General features: G+C 47.3%; 1 protein-coding gene across 1 annotated transcript; it reads left to right on the forward strand.

Annotated features, from left to right (window-relative positions):
- The first annotated feature begins 1,346 nt into the window (after positions 1 to 1,346).
- CAVIN2 (caveolae associated protein 2) lies at positions 1,347 to 12,251 on the forward strand. The gene is made up of 2 exons (XM_032859849.1): positions 1,347 to 1,868; positions 11,496 to 12,251. Exons 1-2 carry the CDS (start codon positions 1,386 to 1,388, stop codon positions 12,249 to 12,251), a joined length of 1,239 nt encoding a protein of 412 aa, XP_032715740.1. The 5' UTR covers positions 1,347 to 1,385.
- The last annotated feature ends 3,132 nt before the right edge of the window (positions 12,252 to 15,383 follow it).

Genomic DNA, 15,383 nt, shown 5'->3' on the forward strand with positions numbered 1-15,383 from the left:
CAGGTGCAGTCTGAGATCATGCTTCGCTAATGTCCCCTGGCTAGTTCGTCCAACCCAGGACTAAGCAGATAGTGGGGACTCACAGATTCCGCAAATGTGACAAATGACCCGCTGATTGACCGGCTTACGTGTAGGTTTTTGCTGGCCAAGGACGGTGTTTCTCCATTATCCCTCCCTGATCCGACAGGAGCCGGCATCTGTTCTCTCCGAACGGTTCCGAGAAGGCCCATTACAAACTTCCTGCTGAAACACTCCGAAAGGCTGGATACATTTAAAACCAATTCAAGCATGTAAAGTCGTTTTAGGAAATAAGCCCCGCATCCCAAGGGCTCCGCCGAGGAGGGCCGTGTCTCAGAACAGGTGTGCCACTTCACTGAACAGGAATTTGGAAATGTCAAACGTTAGAGGCACTTCAGAAACCCCGACTCAGCCGGCCCGACACTTACACTTGCGGCACGTGTCAATAAATGACGCGCAGAGCTAGGTATTTGAGAAACTCTCTCGGCACAGATTCAGAATTAGCTGAGCCAAATCAGCATGGTAGGTTCTTAAAGAGACTACACTTTTTTTGGTTTTTCCTTTTTCGATTTCAAAAAGAAACTCTGTATTTTAGAAAACGGTCATTCCAAACCTCACCTTCTATTACGTGACCGGCACACATCAGCGGCACACGTTTTCACATTCCTGAAACTCAGGCTCTTTCGACTTATGCTGCACCCCCAGTCGCAAGAGTCGTAAGCACTGGGCTGTCTTTTCTCATCGTTCTCGGGGTGGCTTCTGTTACTTTGGAAATTAAAAACTCACAAGACCAGCTTGGCAGCAAGTACCCTTTTCAACGGAGCCCCTCCCAGTGCAACACGTTCCTCCTGCCGCCCCTCATCCTTCTAGGGCAAAGGCAAACAATACTTTCCGTTGCAATAACCTGTATCCAGGAAAACACACACACGCACACACACACCCGTAGCATAGCAGCCAGAGAAAAGTTTATGAGCTCTAGCCAACTGCAGGCCGGGGAGCGAAGCCAAATTCGCATGTTTCTCTCCGCCTCTGGATGAAGTCATGGTTGAAACATGGCCCTGAACTTCTGCTACAAAGGGATAGAGACGGAGGAAAGAAAACCTGCAGGAAAAAGCCCGGGGCCAAGGAGCACGGGGTCAGGAAGTGTGCGGCCGTTTCTGCACCCTGAGTGGTTGTCGGGTCTGTGAGCTTCGCCTCCCACTGGGTGGAGTCCGGCTTTTAAGAGCGGCTGGAATGCAGTTCCCCTGGTCCGTGGAGCCGTCGGTGCGTGTGACCCTCGGCCGGTCCCGGAGAGCCGGGCTCTGAGCGCAGAGCCGCGGTTAGCTCCCATCCTTCCCGCCCGGGAGCACCTCCCCACCTGCCCAGCCATGGGGGAGGACCTCGCCCAAGCCGAGAAGCTGCAGCACCTGGGCTCTGGCACGTGGCAGGAGAAGCCAGCCAGCCCCAGCCTAGCGCCCTCCTCCACGCCGAGCCCCAGCCTGAACCTGGGGAGCACGGAGGAGGCCCTCCGGGACAGCGCGCAGGTGAACGCCGTCACGGTGCTCACGCTGCTGGACAAGCTGGTGCACATGCTGGACGAGGTGCAGGAGAACCAGCACCACATGGAGCAGCGGCAGATCAGCCTGGAGGGCTCCGTGAAGGGCATCCAGAACGACCTCACCAAGCTCTCCAAGTACCAGGCCTCCACCGGCAACACGGTGAGCAAGCTGCTGGAGAAGTCGCGCAAGGTCAGCGCGCACACCCGGGCGGTCAAGGAGCGCATGGACCGGCAGAGCGCGCAGGTGAGGCAGCTGGAGGCCAACCACGCCCAGCTGCTCCGGCGCAACCACTTCAAGGTGCTCATCTTCCAGGTCAGTGACCCCCCCACGCCTCCCCCTACGCAGCTGGGGCCCCTCCGCCCTCATGATCTCAGCCCGCCTGGCCCTCCCGGCCATTTGGGCATCTGTCCTGCCTGTCGGGGACCACGCACACGCAGCATTGTCCCCGTCCGCCTTCAGCAGGAGGCGGCGGGATCGGCGCGGGGGTGCGACCTCTCGGGTCACCGCAGCCTCAACCCACGGCGGACGCCCAGGGTCCGCAGGCCAGGGTCGTGCGTTAGGGAGCACCTGGAGGCAGTCCGCGGTTAGGAGGGGAGCAGGTGCACGCACCCTGGTCACATTCGTTGGTCTCTGCGCTCCGACTGCAGCTGTTAGCCGGGAAGGGCACGTTCATTCCGTGGCTGTTGATTAACTCTTTGTGGAAATGAGACAATCGTGCGAGCTGGTTTTTTCATCACGTCAAATTCATGACTGTGTTAAGTGTGTCTTAGTGGAGAAGACACCTGTGTGTGGGGGCCTAACCAAGTATTGAAGACGGATTCCCTCAGAGTTGAGCTAGTCTCTTCCTTGAAGATTCTTTTGGCCAAAGCAGTCTTTGTTGAGTTATTTTTCTAGCCAATGATGCACTAAGAATACAGAGTGTAACTCTTCCCGAGCGCGCCAGGTGGGCTTGTTTTGGCCCAGGGAAACCACAACAGTAAGGTAAAACAGAAGCAGTGTTCCCAGCCACAGTCACGGAGGCTCGTCTTGAGTATTTTCTCCTGTAAATGGTTGCCTTAGAATAAAAAGGCCACTTAATTTTTTTAATGCATCAATGATGCAATTAATGTAGCAAGAGGGTATCTGGGGACAGGGAGATTGCGTGGGGCTGTTGTTCAGCCAAGTGGTGGGCATTTGTGAGTCCCGGGGCAGCCCTGCCTAATGCTGGAAGCCCTTCCGCCCGGTGGAACGCAGCCAACGCAGAGCCCAGGAAGCAGTTGCCATCCCTGCCCCAGGGCTGTCTCCTTGTGACCATGTGAATAGGAGAGGGTTTCAGAGCCATGGAGGGGAGAGGCTATAACCAACTGTTTGATTGTGAAAGGCTCACAAGAAGAGCCTTCATCTCCCAAGGGAGATTTAGAAATTGGAATTTAACCGAGGGAGCCTTCTTTTTTCTAAATGAATCTGCTCTGCCAAGTTAGAACCTAAGCCTCCTTCCCTCCATAAAAGGACTCATCCTGCTGCTTTTTTGTCCTCCCCAAATGCACTTGATGTAAAGCTTCAGGCGTTGATGGCCTCCTATACCTCGCAGGCTCTCGCAGCCTAGACATGTTTTAGCTTTTCATGCACCAGATGAACTGAAAAGAGATATGGTGACTGCGCCTTTCTTAAGCCATGTAAGATCCTTACTTTATTAGCCTAAAAGATATTAGAAATCTCAGCTCTCAAGGCATTTCTAAATTAAATACTGATCTCCAAACAAAACCAAACATGTACAGACATGTTTAAATCTGAGTCGTCAGAGGAAATGTTCCTCCTTCCCGTGGGAATCAGGGAGATCGTCTCTTGTCCTCTATCCCTCCGTTAAGGGGGCGGGAGGGAAGGACCTAGTAGGGGGAGATCATCATTTGTCAGGATCGGTTTACGTTTCCTTTTGCCATGGGCGTTCTGTAGATGTTGGGGGGCAGGGATGGAGAAGACACATGACTCAGAATTCAAGAGAACAATAAATCTGACATATAAAAAAAAAACAAAAACAACGGTTGGGGAACTTAAGGACTAGATCTGCTGTTGAGCCCTACCTCAGTCTTCAGTTTGGGACTGACAGGTGTGAAGCTGCAGCCAGAAATGGTAGCAGTTCTCCGGATGGTGAGTAGACGGTGAAACGGGGTGCGCCAGCGAGGTGGGCGCTTCCCAGAGAGCCCAGAGCAGCGTCTTCAGGCTCCGCGGTGCATGTTCTACTGAGCTGCCCGAAGGACACTCCTTTTTTTATTTTAGAAAGAGCAGTTTAGGAGTCAAGGAGCCGGACCTTTCTTCAACTATGGAAGACACTTTAATAGCCTGGAGGATATCCGAAGTCTCCACTCTCAAGATATGTAAGGTGATTATTTTGACAGACACAAGACAGGTGCAATCTCCTAGTGGACGAAGGGCCACTCTCTCTCTGAAAGCGGGGTGTCCAGGTCAGTGGCCGCGCCCGGGCCTGGGACATCGGCGTGTGCTGGAGAGTGCTCTGGGTTGGGGCTTGAGAAGCTCTATTTTGTCGGACGGACCCTGGTTCATACCCGAGTTTCGCCGCCTGCAGCTCCCGGATCTTGTGCACACTTCGCACCTCTCTAAGCTTCTGTTTACTCATCTGTACGCTGAGGCTGTTAATAGGAGCAAAACACTGTTGAGCTCTTTCCGTAAGCTCGGCATGCTCTACGTGTCTTTCTGCGTGTTATCTCATTTCCCCCAATTTACAGATGGGATGTGGAGTTTCAAAGACGTTTCTGTCTTGTTGATGTTATCTGGGAAGAAAAGAGCGTGGTGGGGTAGGCACGGCCACGTACCTCGTTGCGTGTGTGCTCTTCCGCGTGAAGGCTGCTTCCTGCCTGCCTCTCCTACGGGTGGGGAGTGAATGGAATAACCTTTTAAAATGGTTAGAGACTGGCATGGCGTCTCAAGGGACAGAAGCTCTTCTTGGGCCATCTGAAATGCATTTGCACAGAGTGGAGGCTACACTTCCACTTGGTTAGAAATGTGCCTCTTGAGTAACAAACGACCCCTCCCTACCGAAGACCTTAAAATGGCGAGGCTTACGCTTTTTAGTTGGGACATTGTATGACAGCTGTCATGTTGAAATCAGTATTATGTCCACAACACACCATGAGAGCAAAGGGCCAACCCAAAATAGAGCCGTCTCGTGGCAGGAGTCTTCACGGAGTGACAGCGGGTGGGTAAGAGAATGAGGCGGCAGATGATACACCAGGTACCGCCTCATAAGTAATTCGTCATTTTCAGTCCACTCAAATCCTATGCTAGACTTTGCTCGACTAAATCCATTGGTTTTCTAGTATAAAACAAACAAAAAATTTGATGTGAAAATTAAAAATAGAAAAAGAGAGAGGGAAGAAACTCCGTCACTTGCTTGAGCACATTTAGTACATAATGTCCAGACGATTAGGCTTCCAGTTTGCGAAGTCCTATTGTGTCCTCCAGAATCTGCAGGTGCTTTCCTGGTCGGTCACTCCGTTGGTTTGTCGACTAGGTACTTAGACGCTAGCACTCCTTTAAACTCCAAACTTTGTCCTTATTTTGTCCTGTTTAAAAAAACATTATTGGGCACTTGGGTGGCTCAGGTTGTTGAGCATCTGCATTTAGCTCAGGTTGTGAATTCGGGATCCTGGGATGGAGCCCTGTGTTGGGTTCCCTGCTCAGCAGGGAGACTGCTTCTCCCTCTCCCACAGTTCCTCCCCACTGCTCATGCGCTCTCTCTCGATCTCTCTCTCTCTCAATAAATAAAATCTTTAAAAAATAAAAATAAATAAAATATATAATCTATTTATTTACTTAAATGTCTGCTGAACTTACATCATTGTGGCGTTAAAGCCCCTCATGTCTTTGGCAATTACTTTAATTACAGTATCTAAAACTAGAGACTATTCCTCTCCCTTTGAGCAATGAAAAAAACAAAAAACAAAAAACGGTAAAATCCTTGTTATTTTTAGCAGCTTTTCTTCTTACACTATTTTATAATAGCTTCAGAACAATGTTTGAATTCAAAATACTGAGGACCCAGTATAAATGAAATAAGACTCAGAGGGATTGGTGATCAAAAAGCAAATGCTGAAGACTAATAAGACTAATGCTTTTTCTGGAAGTATGGCTATCTTTGCCTAAAAATAGCACTTACACAGAAAATCAGTGAATTTACTGTTAAAAAGGGAATTTTCTCTGTTGATTGAAGAGCCTAGAATCTCACAGGTAACTGGCCAGGAGGGTGTGGTGCCCACTTATGCCTTAAGGTTCTCGTAATGATTATCTGAAAAAGCAGTTTGGGAATGATTTCCAATCTAGGGAACAAAATGAGAGTACTCATGGACAGCTTACACTTTCATCCACATAAAATTGTGAAATTGGGTGAAAAGAGTAGAGGCTGGTGTTCACTGTAGGCACATTCATGGAGAATCGGGCCCATCAGCGTGTTCAAATATTCATTGTTTGGCTTCCTTCGATGAGATCAGAATTTGAGAAAAGTGCTAAAAGTGTAACATCTTCAGACTATTTTAAAGTTGAATTTTTTTTTTCAAAGATGGCACTTTCTCCACCCAAAGCCACTGCTCTGACAACCACTAAATTATTAAACCTGTAGAAGAAATGAGAATACGGAAAATCAAAGACCTGTTTAGGTGACAACTCGCCATGTTGATGTCACATTGATTAACATTCCCATAATGGGGTATTGGTTTTGATGCGAGGCTTACCCCGTTCCCTTTGAGTTTCTGAGGTAAACAAAATACTGGCTTCTGAGTGTTATTATTTGTACTTACGGAAGGTGAGCACTGCCTCAGGCATGTTAAGTGAATAACTGATTATTGTTTCTTCAGAAGAATCATTACTTTCTCTCATTTATTAAAAACTAGACTGTTTCTCAGATGCAGCCCTCCCGCGTGCACGCGGCCCCCTCCGTCGTTTTGCGATCTGGATCTGGTAGAACTGAGCAAGCGACAAACATTCTCCAGGGCAGCTCAGGTCCTAGAGCTGGGATTCTTGCATGAAACGAAACCTGTTTGGCGTTCGTACACTGGGAGAACGCTTCTGAAATTTGTTAATTATTTTTCATGGGATTTACATTCATATCAGAAAATCAAACGTCTTGGAGCTGGAAAGTACTTTAATAATCATTTGGTTTAACCTCATTTTATATCAAAGAAGCTAAGGCCCTGGGAAAGTGACTAACAAGGTTTCCTTTTCTTAATAATAGAAATTACAGAGCTGAATGGCAAAGTGAAGTAAAAACAAACACTGCAGTCCCACTACGGCAAAGTTCATGTTTACTGGGTTTTCTACACCAGCTTTTAAATAATTCAGAATGATTTGTTTTCCATTTTGTGGTGGGCGTGTGTGTGTGTAACAAAGAATACCTAACCAGTGTGATTTTTAAAAAGAATTGAACCCTTGATAACACTGAAAAATAATGAAACTTTTAAATCCTCCACAATGTGAAAGACTGCTCAGGGATTATAACTAATGCATTTTATTCTTATGACTTGCTGATTCTACCGACAGCTACCTTAGGGGTGCAGTTCTAATCAATGGCTTTATCCACTTGGCAATCTATACCTCAGAAACACAAATTGGAGAAAACCATCAATGTGTAAAGGAGACCTATAAATCAGAGTGTCAGGTGGGCATAGTTCCGTTTTAATAACTAGTATTTAGAGGTTATTGGATGAAGCATCCCATGGACTCAAATTTATGGTCCTCCTATCCCTTCAGGATGCCACCACATCCCTGTGGGATTGTGGCAGCCGTAGTTAATTTCTTCTAACAACAGGGATGAGAAGTTAGTGACAAAAGAACAGAGTGCTGGCTTTTCTCCCCTCGTTCAAGCTTTTTCTCTAGGCTTCCTTTTCCCATGCCAGTCACAGAATCTCCTTCTCTTTAAAAGTGTCTACTTCTGTATATGCCCAAAGATTTGCTTCCATGATCTCTAACCCAAGAGGTGCTTGGCAAGTTGGCAAGTTTCTCCATGTTGATATCTACATGCACAACCGGGATGGTTAGTTCCTGAGAATCAGTATAAATAGCAAACAAGCTGAAGTGGAAGTAAAAATGCCACTTCTCAGGAGTTCTTTCCATTCCTTTTCTCTTCCGTGCTGCAAGCACATCATTCATATATGTTTGAAGTGCGCTGTTTAATTCTCCCTTCCTTTGAAAAACTCCTAAGGGTTCTCGTGAAAGGTCAGAACCCAGAGCAGCTGCATTAGTGGCGGCTGAGTACCTTTTTGAAAATAAATCTGTAGGGCAAACAGTCAGCGGCTCTTGGGGCCTCTGCTAGACAGAAGTGCCCAAGAAAGCAATGCAGCCCACCAAGGATTCTTCACGCCACGTTAAGGAGTCACAAACCCAGAACAGATACATGCGTAAGTGCATAGTTAAGCAGTGATGGAGCTGGGGACGGGCGCTTGGCCCTTCCCCTGGAAGGAGCTGTCCGTACTGGAGTCTGTCCGAGAAGGCAGAGCAAAAACATGAGGACAGAAGGCTGAAGGGCAAGTGTCCCTTCACCTGTAGACAGGGAGCTATCACCAGATGTTTCCACAAGGTGTGTGTGAGAGGACCAAGCAATGGGCCATGTGCAGGGAAGACGGGGCACCCAGGGACAGCACCGTTCTAGAAAACCTCCTGTCTGAGATGCCGGTTGAGTTTCCACCATCGTAACAGCCCCTTCATGGTCCCGTACAGGTCCAGGTCTATGTTTTGTTTCACCAAAACAATAGAGATTTTGAGGGAGTGTCGGTATTTTCCCGCTTCTACAGACACAGGATGGAAAGGTAAGACCCGCGTGTGCTCAGACACCCGCAGATTCCTGTGGGAAGGGGAGGCGCTTGCCCTCACACTGGATGCCACAGGCGACCGCGGAATAAACCGCGTCTGGCAGACCGAACGCAGAACACCCCTCAAGGAATAACCGTGACAACGGAAGCTTAAAGCAGTTAGTCAAAAAGACATATCTCACTTGTTCCCAGTTTTATGAAGACCCGCCCATCTCGTTGTGGATTATGTCCGTTCCCGCTGGGTTTATTTTCAGAGCTGGTGTAAGCACGCTTGAATCAAGGTCCCAGGCGTCCTAGGAAGGAGTTCAGCGGGTCTGCCTCTATCCCTCAGCTGCCCTCCTCTGTGCCCGATGTATCCACCACACCTCACCACCGACTCACCCGACCTTGCTCAAACCTGTCCCCAAAGGACATGTCACAAGCGAGACCAGAGTTTCGACTCAACGGGAAAGATGTTGTCTTAATAACAAAAAGCACATTTAAGACAAAAGGCAACGCTGTTGAATTCTTTTAAAAGCACAGTTACTATGTATACCTCTCTGTTAAGGCTGAAGAAGGGAAGTCATCAGGGTAATTCTCTGAGCACCCGCTGAGATCAGGCCATACAAAATGTAGCTGTGCTTAGTTTCAAAGTTTCCCACCCAAATTTCCACTTCCTTCACTGACGACTTGCAATAACATTTCACGGAGTTCTGTTTCTGCTTTTCCTCGTAACAGCTCCTGGCAAATTCTCCCAACCCTCTTGTCAAACCCCAGAAGTAATTTTGCGTCTGGACTAAGCATCAGGGCCGTAGCTGTTTCTGTGGTCGCCCCCCACCCCCACCCCATGATGTTCATCCACTGAGAATAACGTCTTTCCTGAAAAATGGAAACGATTCCCTTCGGCCTAGGCTCGCCTCATTTCTCAATGGAGCTACAGTCCACAGACTTCCTTCTAAGACACAGAGCTAAGCCCATTCTTTTGTAGTCCTCAAACCTACCCAAAGGACAGGGCTAATTCCTGTTGCAGCCGCCCACGTCCTTTCTCAGCCCCACCTGAAGCGATGGGCGTGCATCTGGCAAGTGGCTACTCAAGCATTCTCGGCGTTGGGGCCTAACCGAACAAGAGACAAAAACTGCCGCTCTCGTGGGGGGTCACACCAGCGAAATAGCAAGTTGAGACTTGAAACATGGGAAAGTCACTCTCTAGAGAAGTCTATGTCATAAATGACTCATGGGAATCCCATCCTCCTCTCATTTTTTTTCTTTTTTTTACTTTGTCTTTTGTACTGTGTTCCTGACACTTTCCACGACACTCAGAATGGGTGGTTGTGGAGAGAGCTTTGGGAATCAGAATCTGTGACTTCTTTACTCTAAAGAGATTTTGTGCTATTTATCTCTACCTAAGATGTTATCATTCCTTTGTAACTAGTTTACGGAAAGGACCAGCATATGAGTGTGTGTGTGTGACACAGGGACACAGGAAGACATGGGCTGTATTCAGAGCATCACAGTTATGCTACTCCGTGGTTAATAAGAAGAGGGACTTTCAGTTTCTCTGTCTCAAACTTTGTGCATTTAGCTTTTGTAAGCAAAAACGTAAAAGGTGGGCAGGTGCACTCACAGAGTATGTGTTTGATCATGACCCCGATGTTACTGACTTTTTGGTCAACCAAAATTGCAAAACAAGAAGGGAAGGTCCTTCCTGTTAACATGAACTTTACATAAAGTGGAGATCCCGGATAGACCTTTAAATACGAAATCTGGTTATGTCTCAAGCTGAGAGCCTCCTGGACGGCCCACAGTATAATGTGGACACCAAAGCTCTGGTTAAAGCCAGGGTGGGCACGGGCTCGGAAGCGTGGCCCACCCCGGCACTCCTACGAGACCCGAGTGTCCCTGGGAGTACAGTTGGGAGGCTGCTCATTGAGGGCAAGTCCTCTTGTTCTTATCTGGAAGGAACTGAGACCCAAAGAGAGTAGGTTATTTGCTGAAAGTCCCCCAGCCTGTCAAAAGTCCAGCAGGGCCGAGACTCTGGCTCCTGTCACTCGTTCTTTCTACTGAGCTGTTTCTTCCCATAAAAATGTGAAGCCCCCCCCCCCGCCCATTGGCTCTCGTTAACCCAGTATTCAAAGACCAACATAAAAAATGAAAGGGCTTCCTATGCTGTGTGACCAAGTCTGTCTGAAGTCGTAGCCACCCACCTGGCGGTGTGGGAGCGCCATTGCCCTTGACTCTGAAGGCACGTTCTCGGGCTCTGCTCCCTGAGACACAGGGAGAGGCAGACCTTTGCCTGTGTGCCTGGAGGCTGGAGCAGGAGCTATGGTGGGAACAGTACAGGGAAGGGGACAGATTCCTGAGCCCTGTCACTCTCCGCTCTGGGTGGGGGCCCGAAGTAGTCTTGCCCTAGGAAGCCCCGTATAAAAGAGCCTTAATAAGATATATCAGTGTTCCCACTCACCACTCTGAAAATGGCTGTGGCATGCCGCCTCTCCTTACTAATGTCCACAAAGGATATCCTAAACCACAAGGCTCCAGGGGTGGGCCCCCAGGAAGGCTGGCCCTTGCTTCTCTTACTCTAAAGTTATGTCATTAGAAAAATTAATGTGCAGACACCAAGGTTGACCATACTTTTACTTCTGGCTCCCACCTGGGGAGGGAACCCTATCAAGGCTTTATATGGGGTCCGATACTTGAGGACTTCCCTGTCCTCTCCCTTGCCCCCGTCTTTTATCTTCTAACTCCGCCTCCAGGCTCTTTTGCCGTGGGATTTTGGCAGGAACAGAGTTATCTGACCTTGAAGGAGGGTAGCAGAGAGAGGCCGCTTGGGTTCACAGTCACTTACTTTAGCTCCTTTATCTAGGCAACTTCCTGATCTATCAGAACCACAGCCCACTTCCCCCACTGCCTGTCACTGATAGGGCCCTTGCCAGCTGCCCTGGTAATATTCCCAGCAAGCAGCCCTTGCCCTTATCCAGCCTCCGGGAGTGACTTGACCTGTTGAGCATTAACTCCTCACATTCTAGAAAACAAAAGCCACAAATGAAAGTTTGGTTTCTAGCATCCCCCTGTGCCAGAAAGACGGACACAGCACGTCACAGCAGTTCAGGACAATTTGTGAAATCTGTGACTCACATGAAATCTGCATTGTCCGTCTTTGCAGGAAGAAAGTGAGATCCCTGCCAGTGTGTTTGTGAACGAGCCGGCCTCCAGCCCCGCGGGAGAGAAGGGGCAGCTCGCTGATGGGCACAAGTCCCTGGAGGAAACCCTGCACACGGTGGACCTCTCATCGGATGACGAGCTTCCCCACGAGGAGGCCCTGGAAGACAGCGCGGAGGAAAAGGTAGAAGAAAGTAGGGCAGGGAAAATAAAACGATCTAGCCTCCGGAAAGTCGATAGCCTCAAGAAAGCGTTTTCTCGCCAGAACATCGAGAAAACAATGAACAAGCTGGGCACGAAGATCGTATCTGCCGAGAGGAGAGAGAAGATTAAGCAATCCCTCGCCCCCAGTCACCAGAAGACCTCTTCGGGGAAAAGCTCCCCCTTCAAGGTTTCCCCCCTCACCTTCGGGCGGAAGCAAGGCCGGGGGGGCGAGAGCCCGGCGGAGACGGACACCAAGTCCGCAGACGTGGCTGGCGGCGGCCGGAGACCCGCCGCGCGGGAAGAGGGTCTTTCCCACGTGTGCGCGTCCAGGGCCCCGCTGGAGGGAAAGAGCGCGGAGGGGCGCGCGGGACGGGCAGCCCCCCGGGGGGGCAACAGCCACTTGACCGTTGAGGAGGATGAAGAGGCGCCCTCGGTGGCCTCGGTGGCCGAGGAAGAGGCCCAGAAGGTTCACGACGAGGGCGGCGACCTGCTGACCTCGGAGGGCGCGGAGGACCCGGCGCGGCCTGCGGTGCTGCCCGTGGACCAGACGCCCTGAGCGCAGCCGCCGGCCCGCGGGACCCGTGAGGCCGGGGGCTGCGTTTCCAGTGTCCGATGCACAATCCCACATGCGCTCAAGCTGGACGCGGAACGACTTTACGTTTCGGGGGCGGGGGACACTCTTTAAGAAACGTGAAAGAGAAGGTCCGGTTGGTTATTCACTTACTAGAAGCCAGTGTCCGAAATGAAATTGCGGAAAATGAAGGAAAAAAACTGAAAGACTGTAAGTCAGCTAATAAAGGGAGATGAAGGAAAGCCAGGACTATCAGAGAAAGAAGACCCAGGAGAAGTTGGGAAGTAAGAGAAACCAGAAAGGAAGAATGCCAAAGAGAATGAAGGCAGAAAAATCTACGTGCTTAGGAAGAAAATATTTACAGTATTAACTCGAGTATTCCACTCCTTAAATAATAATTCTAACGAGCTTTATATATCCTGCAATAATAGCTTCTATCTCACAGTATTCCTACTTTCTAATATTTTCAAATAATATGAAAACATAGTTTACTGTGTTAAAGTTGCATTTTTCTTAAGAAATCAAAGACATTACAAATACTTCTCCAGGGAGGTTTAAAAAGATGTTGTCTCTTTAACATGAGAATGAACACAAATCTTCAAAATTCCATGTGCTGTCTTTTGGAGGAAGCTGGATCATACTATTCTTTCATGTTTTCCAAATTTGAAATAACCTTTACTCTCCAGATGATGTAACATAGGTCTAGAAAGTTGTTAAAATCAACAGGTTTGAGAAGGGAAGGATTCTGTTTTTCCTTTTTGTACATACGGCTAATTTCATCCCAGGTCATATTTTATTTATGTATTAATTTCACAGAATATTAATATGATTCTTCCAAAAGCATGCTAGTGTATAATGGGCACATTTATTCCGACAGAATAATTTTTACTACTGCCTAACATTATACTAAAATAGTGCTTTATCTATTTTTAATTACAGAATGCTAACGTTTTGAGAAAACTATTGAATTTTAGTTTAGAAACGGTTGTGCGAGGGAGCAAACACCCCACCTTTCGTACATACCACTCACCATATGTAATCTTACAAATAGAAGTAATCCACGACTGTATTAACAAACGACGCTTTGTGTTAGAGAAGGAAAGAAGGATTAACAGATGTATTAATGGCATAACCTATACAGCTCTGTCCTTGTTTGGCAATAATGTACCCCAAATATTAGATTGTTGAACTAACAATGGCTGTGTTAAAGAAGACTAAATAAACCAAAAAATAAAAAGTATATAACAATGTCAGTTTTTTTGGCAGAACAATTTTAGAACAAGCAAGAAGAATTGATTTTTAAACTCTCCCACAAACAGAGCTGTAACGTTCATCGTTTCCATCTTGATCTCCCCTATTAACTCTGCTTTCTTTTTCCCCTGATCTCATTTAGAAATCCAAGTCTCATTCTTCAAGTTTAACTTTCTTGACATCACTTTGCCAGCCTTGGAGAGCATCTGAATTTACCGCAGCAGCTTGATAAATTTGATAGTTCCATCTGCATTTTTATTGTTTTGTACCAGACCTTATAACGCCTTAAAGAGCCCTGCAAACATGGGTGTACTGAGTGTATGTGCAGTTCATTCTCGCGGATTAACCTTTGTCTGCGGAGGCACCGTGCACTTGGTAGAGGACTCCGTTCACTCCAGGCCCTGAGCTGGCCTATTTAACCTTTATGAAGTTGCTGTCACTTTTTGCAGCCAGAGTTGGGGGATCCAGAGTTAATGTACGGTGTATATTTTTCTTTCCAAAAATGCTTATGCTGTTTGTTCCTATAAACCATTTGCATGCTGGCGAAAAGTCACGCTTAAAGCTTTTTAGATTTTGTTGACATACATTTATTTTGTGTTCCCCATTTGAAGCATTAAAATTCTAAGTAATAAAACAGCGAATTAGGCCAGATAATTGTTGGAAAACACATACTGTAGGGATTAGAGAGAGCAGCAGTTGTGGAAATTGAAGCTGTTTATTCTATATCATTGTTGAGTTATTTGCACACTGGTGAGGCTGAAAAGTCCCCAAATTAGGTATGTCTTCCTTCTACCCACCCAATAACCCGTTCCTAACTTTATGTGCCTGGAGCTCAGGAACTAGATTAGTTTCCCCCCGAAGACGAGTTATACATTAATAAGCACTGAGATCCGTATCTCAGAAATATAATTCAGGAGTGAAGAAGCATCTCTTATACAGACCACAAATCTCACCGAAATATAGCAAAGATGTCACTTTACTACAAGATCTTATTTTTAATATATACAGACATACGTATTTCAACAGGAATATTTTCCTCTTTCCACTTAGGAATCTAGCATTTGGCTGAATTTCCTTTCATGCATGAAAATAAAAGCTCCATGCTAAGGCCACTTTTGCACAAAATAAAGATTTTTCATATTTATCGTATGATGAAAGCCCAAAATTTTCTGGTTTTAGCACTGTTCATGTGTTTCAGTCCCCTGTCAAGAGACGAGATGCTCCTTCCACGGACCAAACCGCTAGTGTAAGTAAAGGTTATAATGAAAGGCATTTCCGACATTAAGACACGAATGCCCAAGCCCAGTTAATTCTTGCTTGAAAGTTTGTTTACTGCCCTGCAGCTCAGATCTAAACGATTTTATAGCGGAGACTGGGAGTCTGAGGGACTGAGGTACACGCAGCAATCATGATTAACAGTTCCATAGCAACCGCAAGTCTTTTCCTAAAAACCAAGACTCCGACGCGGCTAAACAAGTTTCGGATGAAATTGGCATTGCGACCTTTGTATTCTGCTCGATCTGGGTGTCGAGATAAAGACTGCGGCAGCCAGGAGCTCATTCCTAAAGGGAACAGGCAGTAACTCACATTATTACATTACTACATCCTCTCTTTTTTGTTTTAACCACTGCATTACCCTATGGTATCTGAAACTCTAACAGTATTTCTAACTCTTCACCCAAACTGCCCCAATTAAGAAGCCACACCTTTAGCAAAATGACCTGATGGTCATACATGTGAAGACTTCCCACCACTTTGGGTCAGGCCATGTCCTACCACGCGCTGAGCACAAGTATCCTCTCATTTCAGATTTTATTTATTTATTTATTTATTTATTTATTTATTTATTTGAGAGAGAGAGAGAGC

This window comes from Lontra canadensis, unplaced genomic scaffold, assembly GCF_010015895.1.
Source record: "Lontra canadensis isolate GAN:19392208 unplaced genomic scaffold, GSC_riverotter_1.0 scaffold18, whole genome shotgun sequence".
NCBI lineage: Eukaryota > Metazoa > Chordata > Mammalia > Carnivora > Mustelidae > Lontra > Lontra canadensis.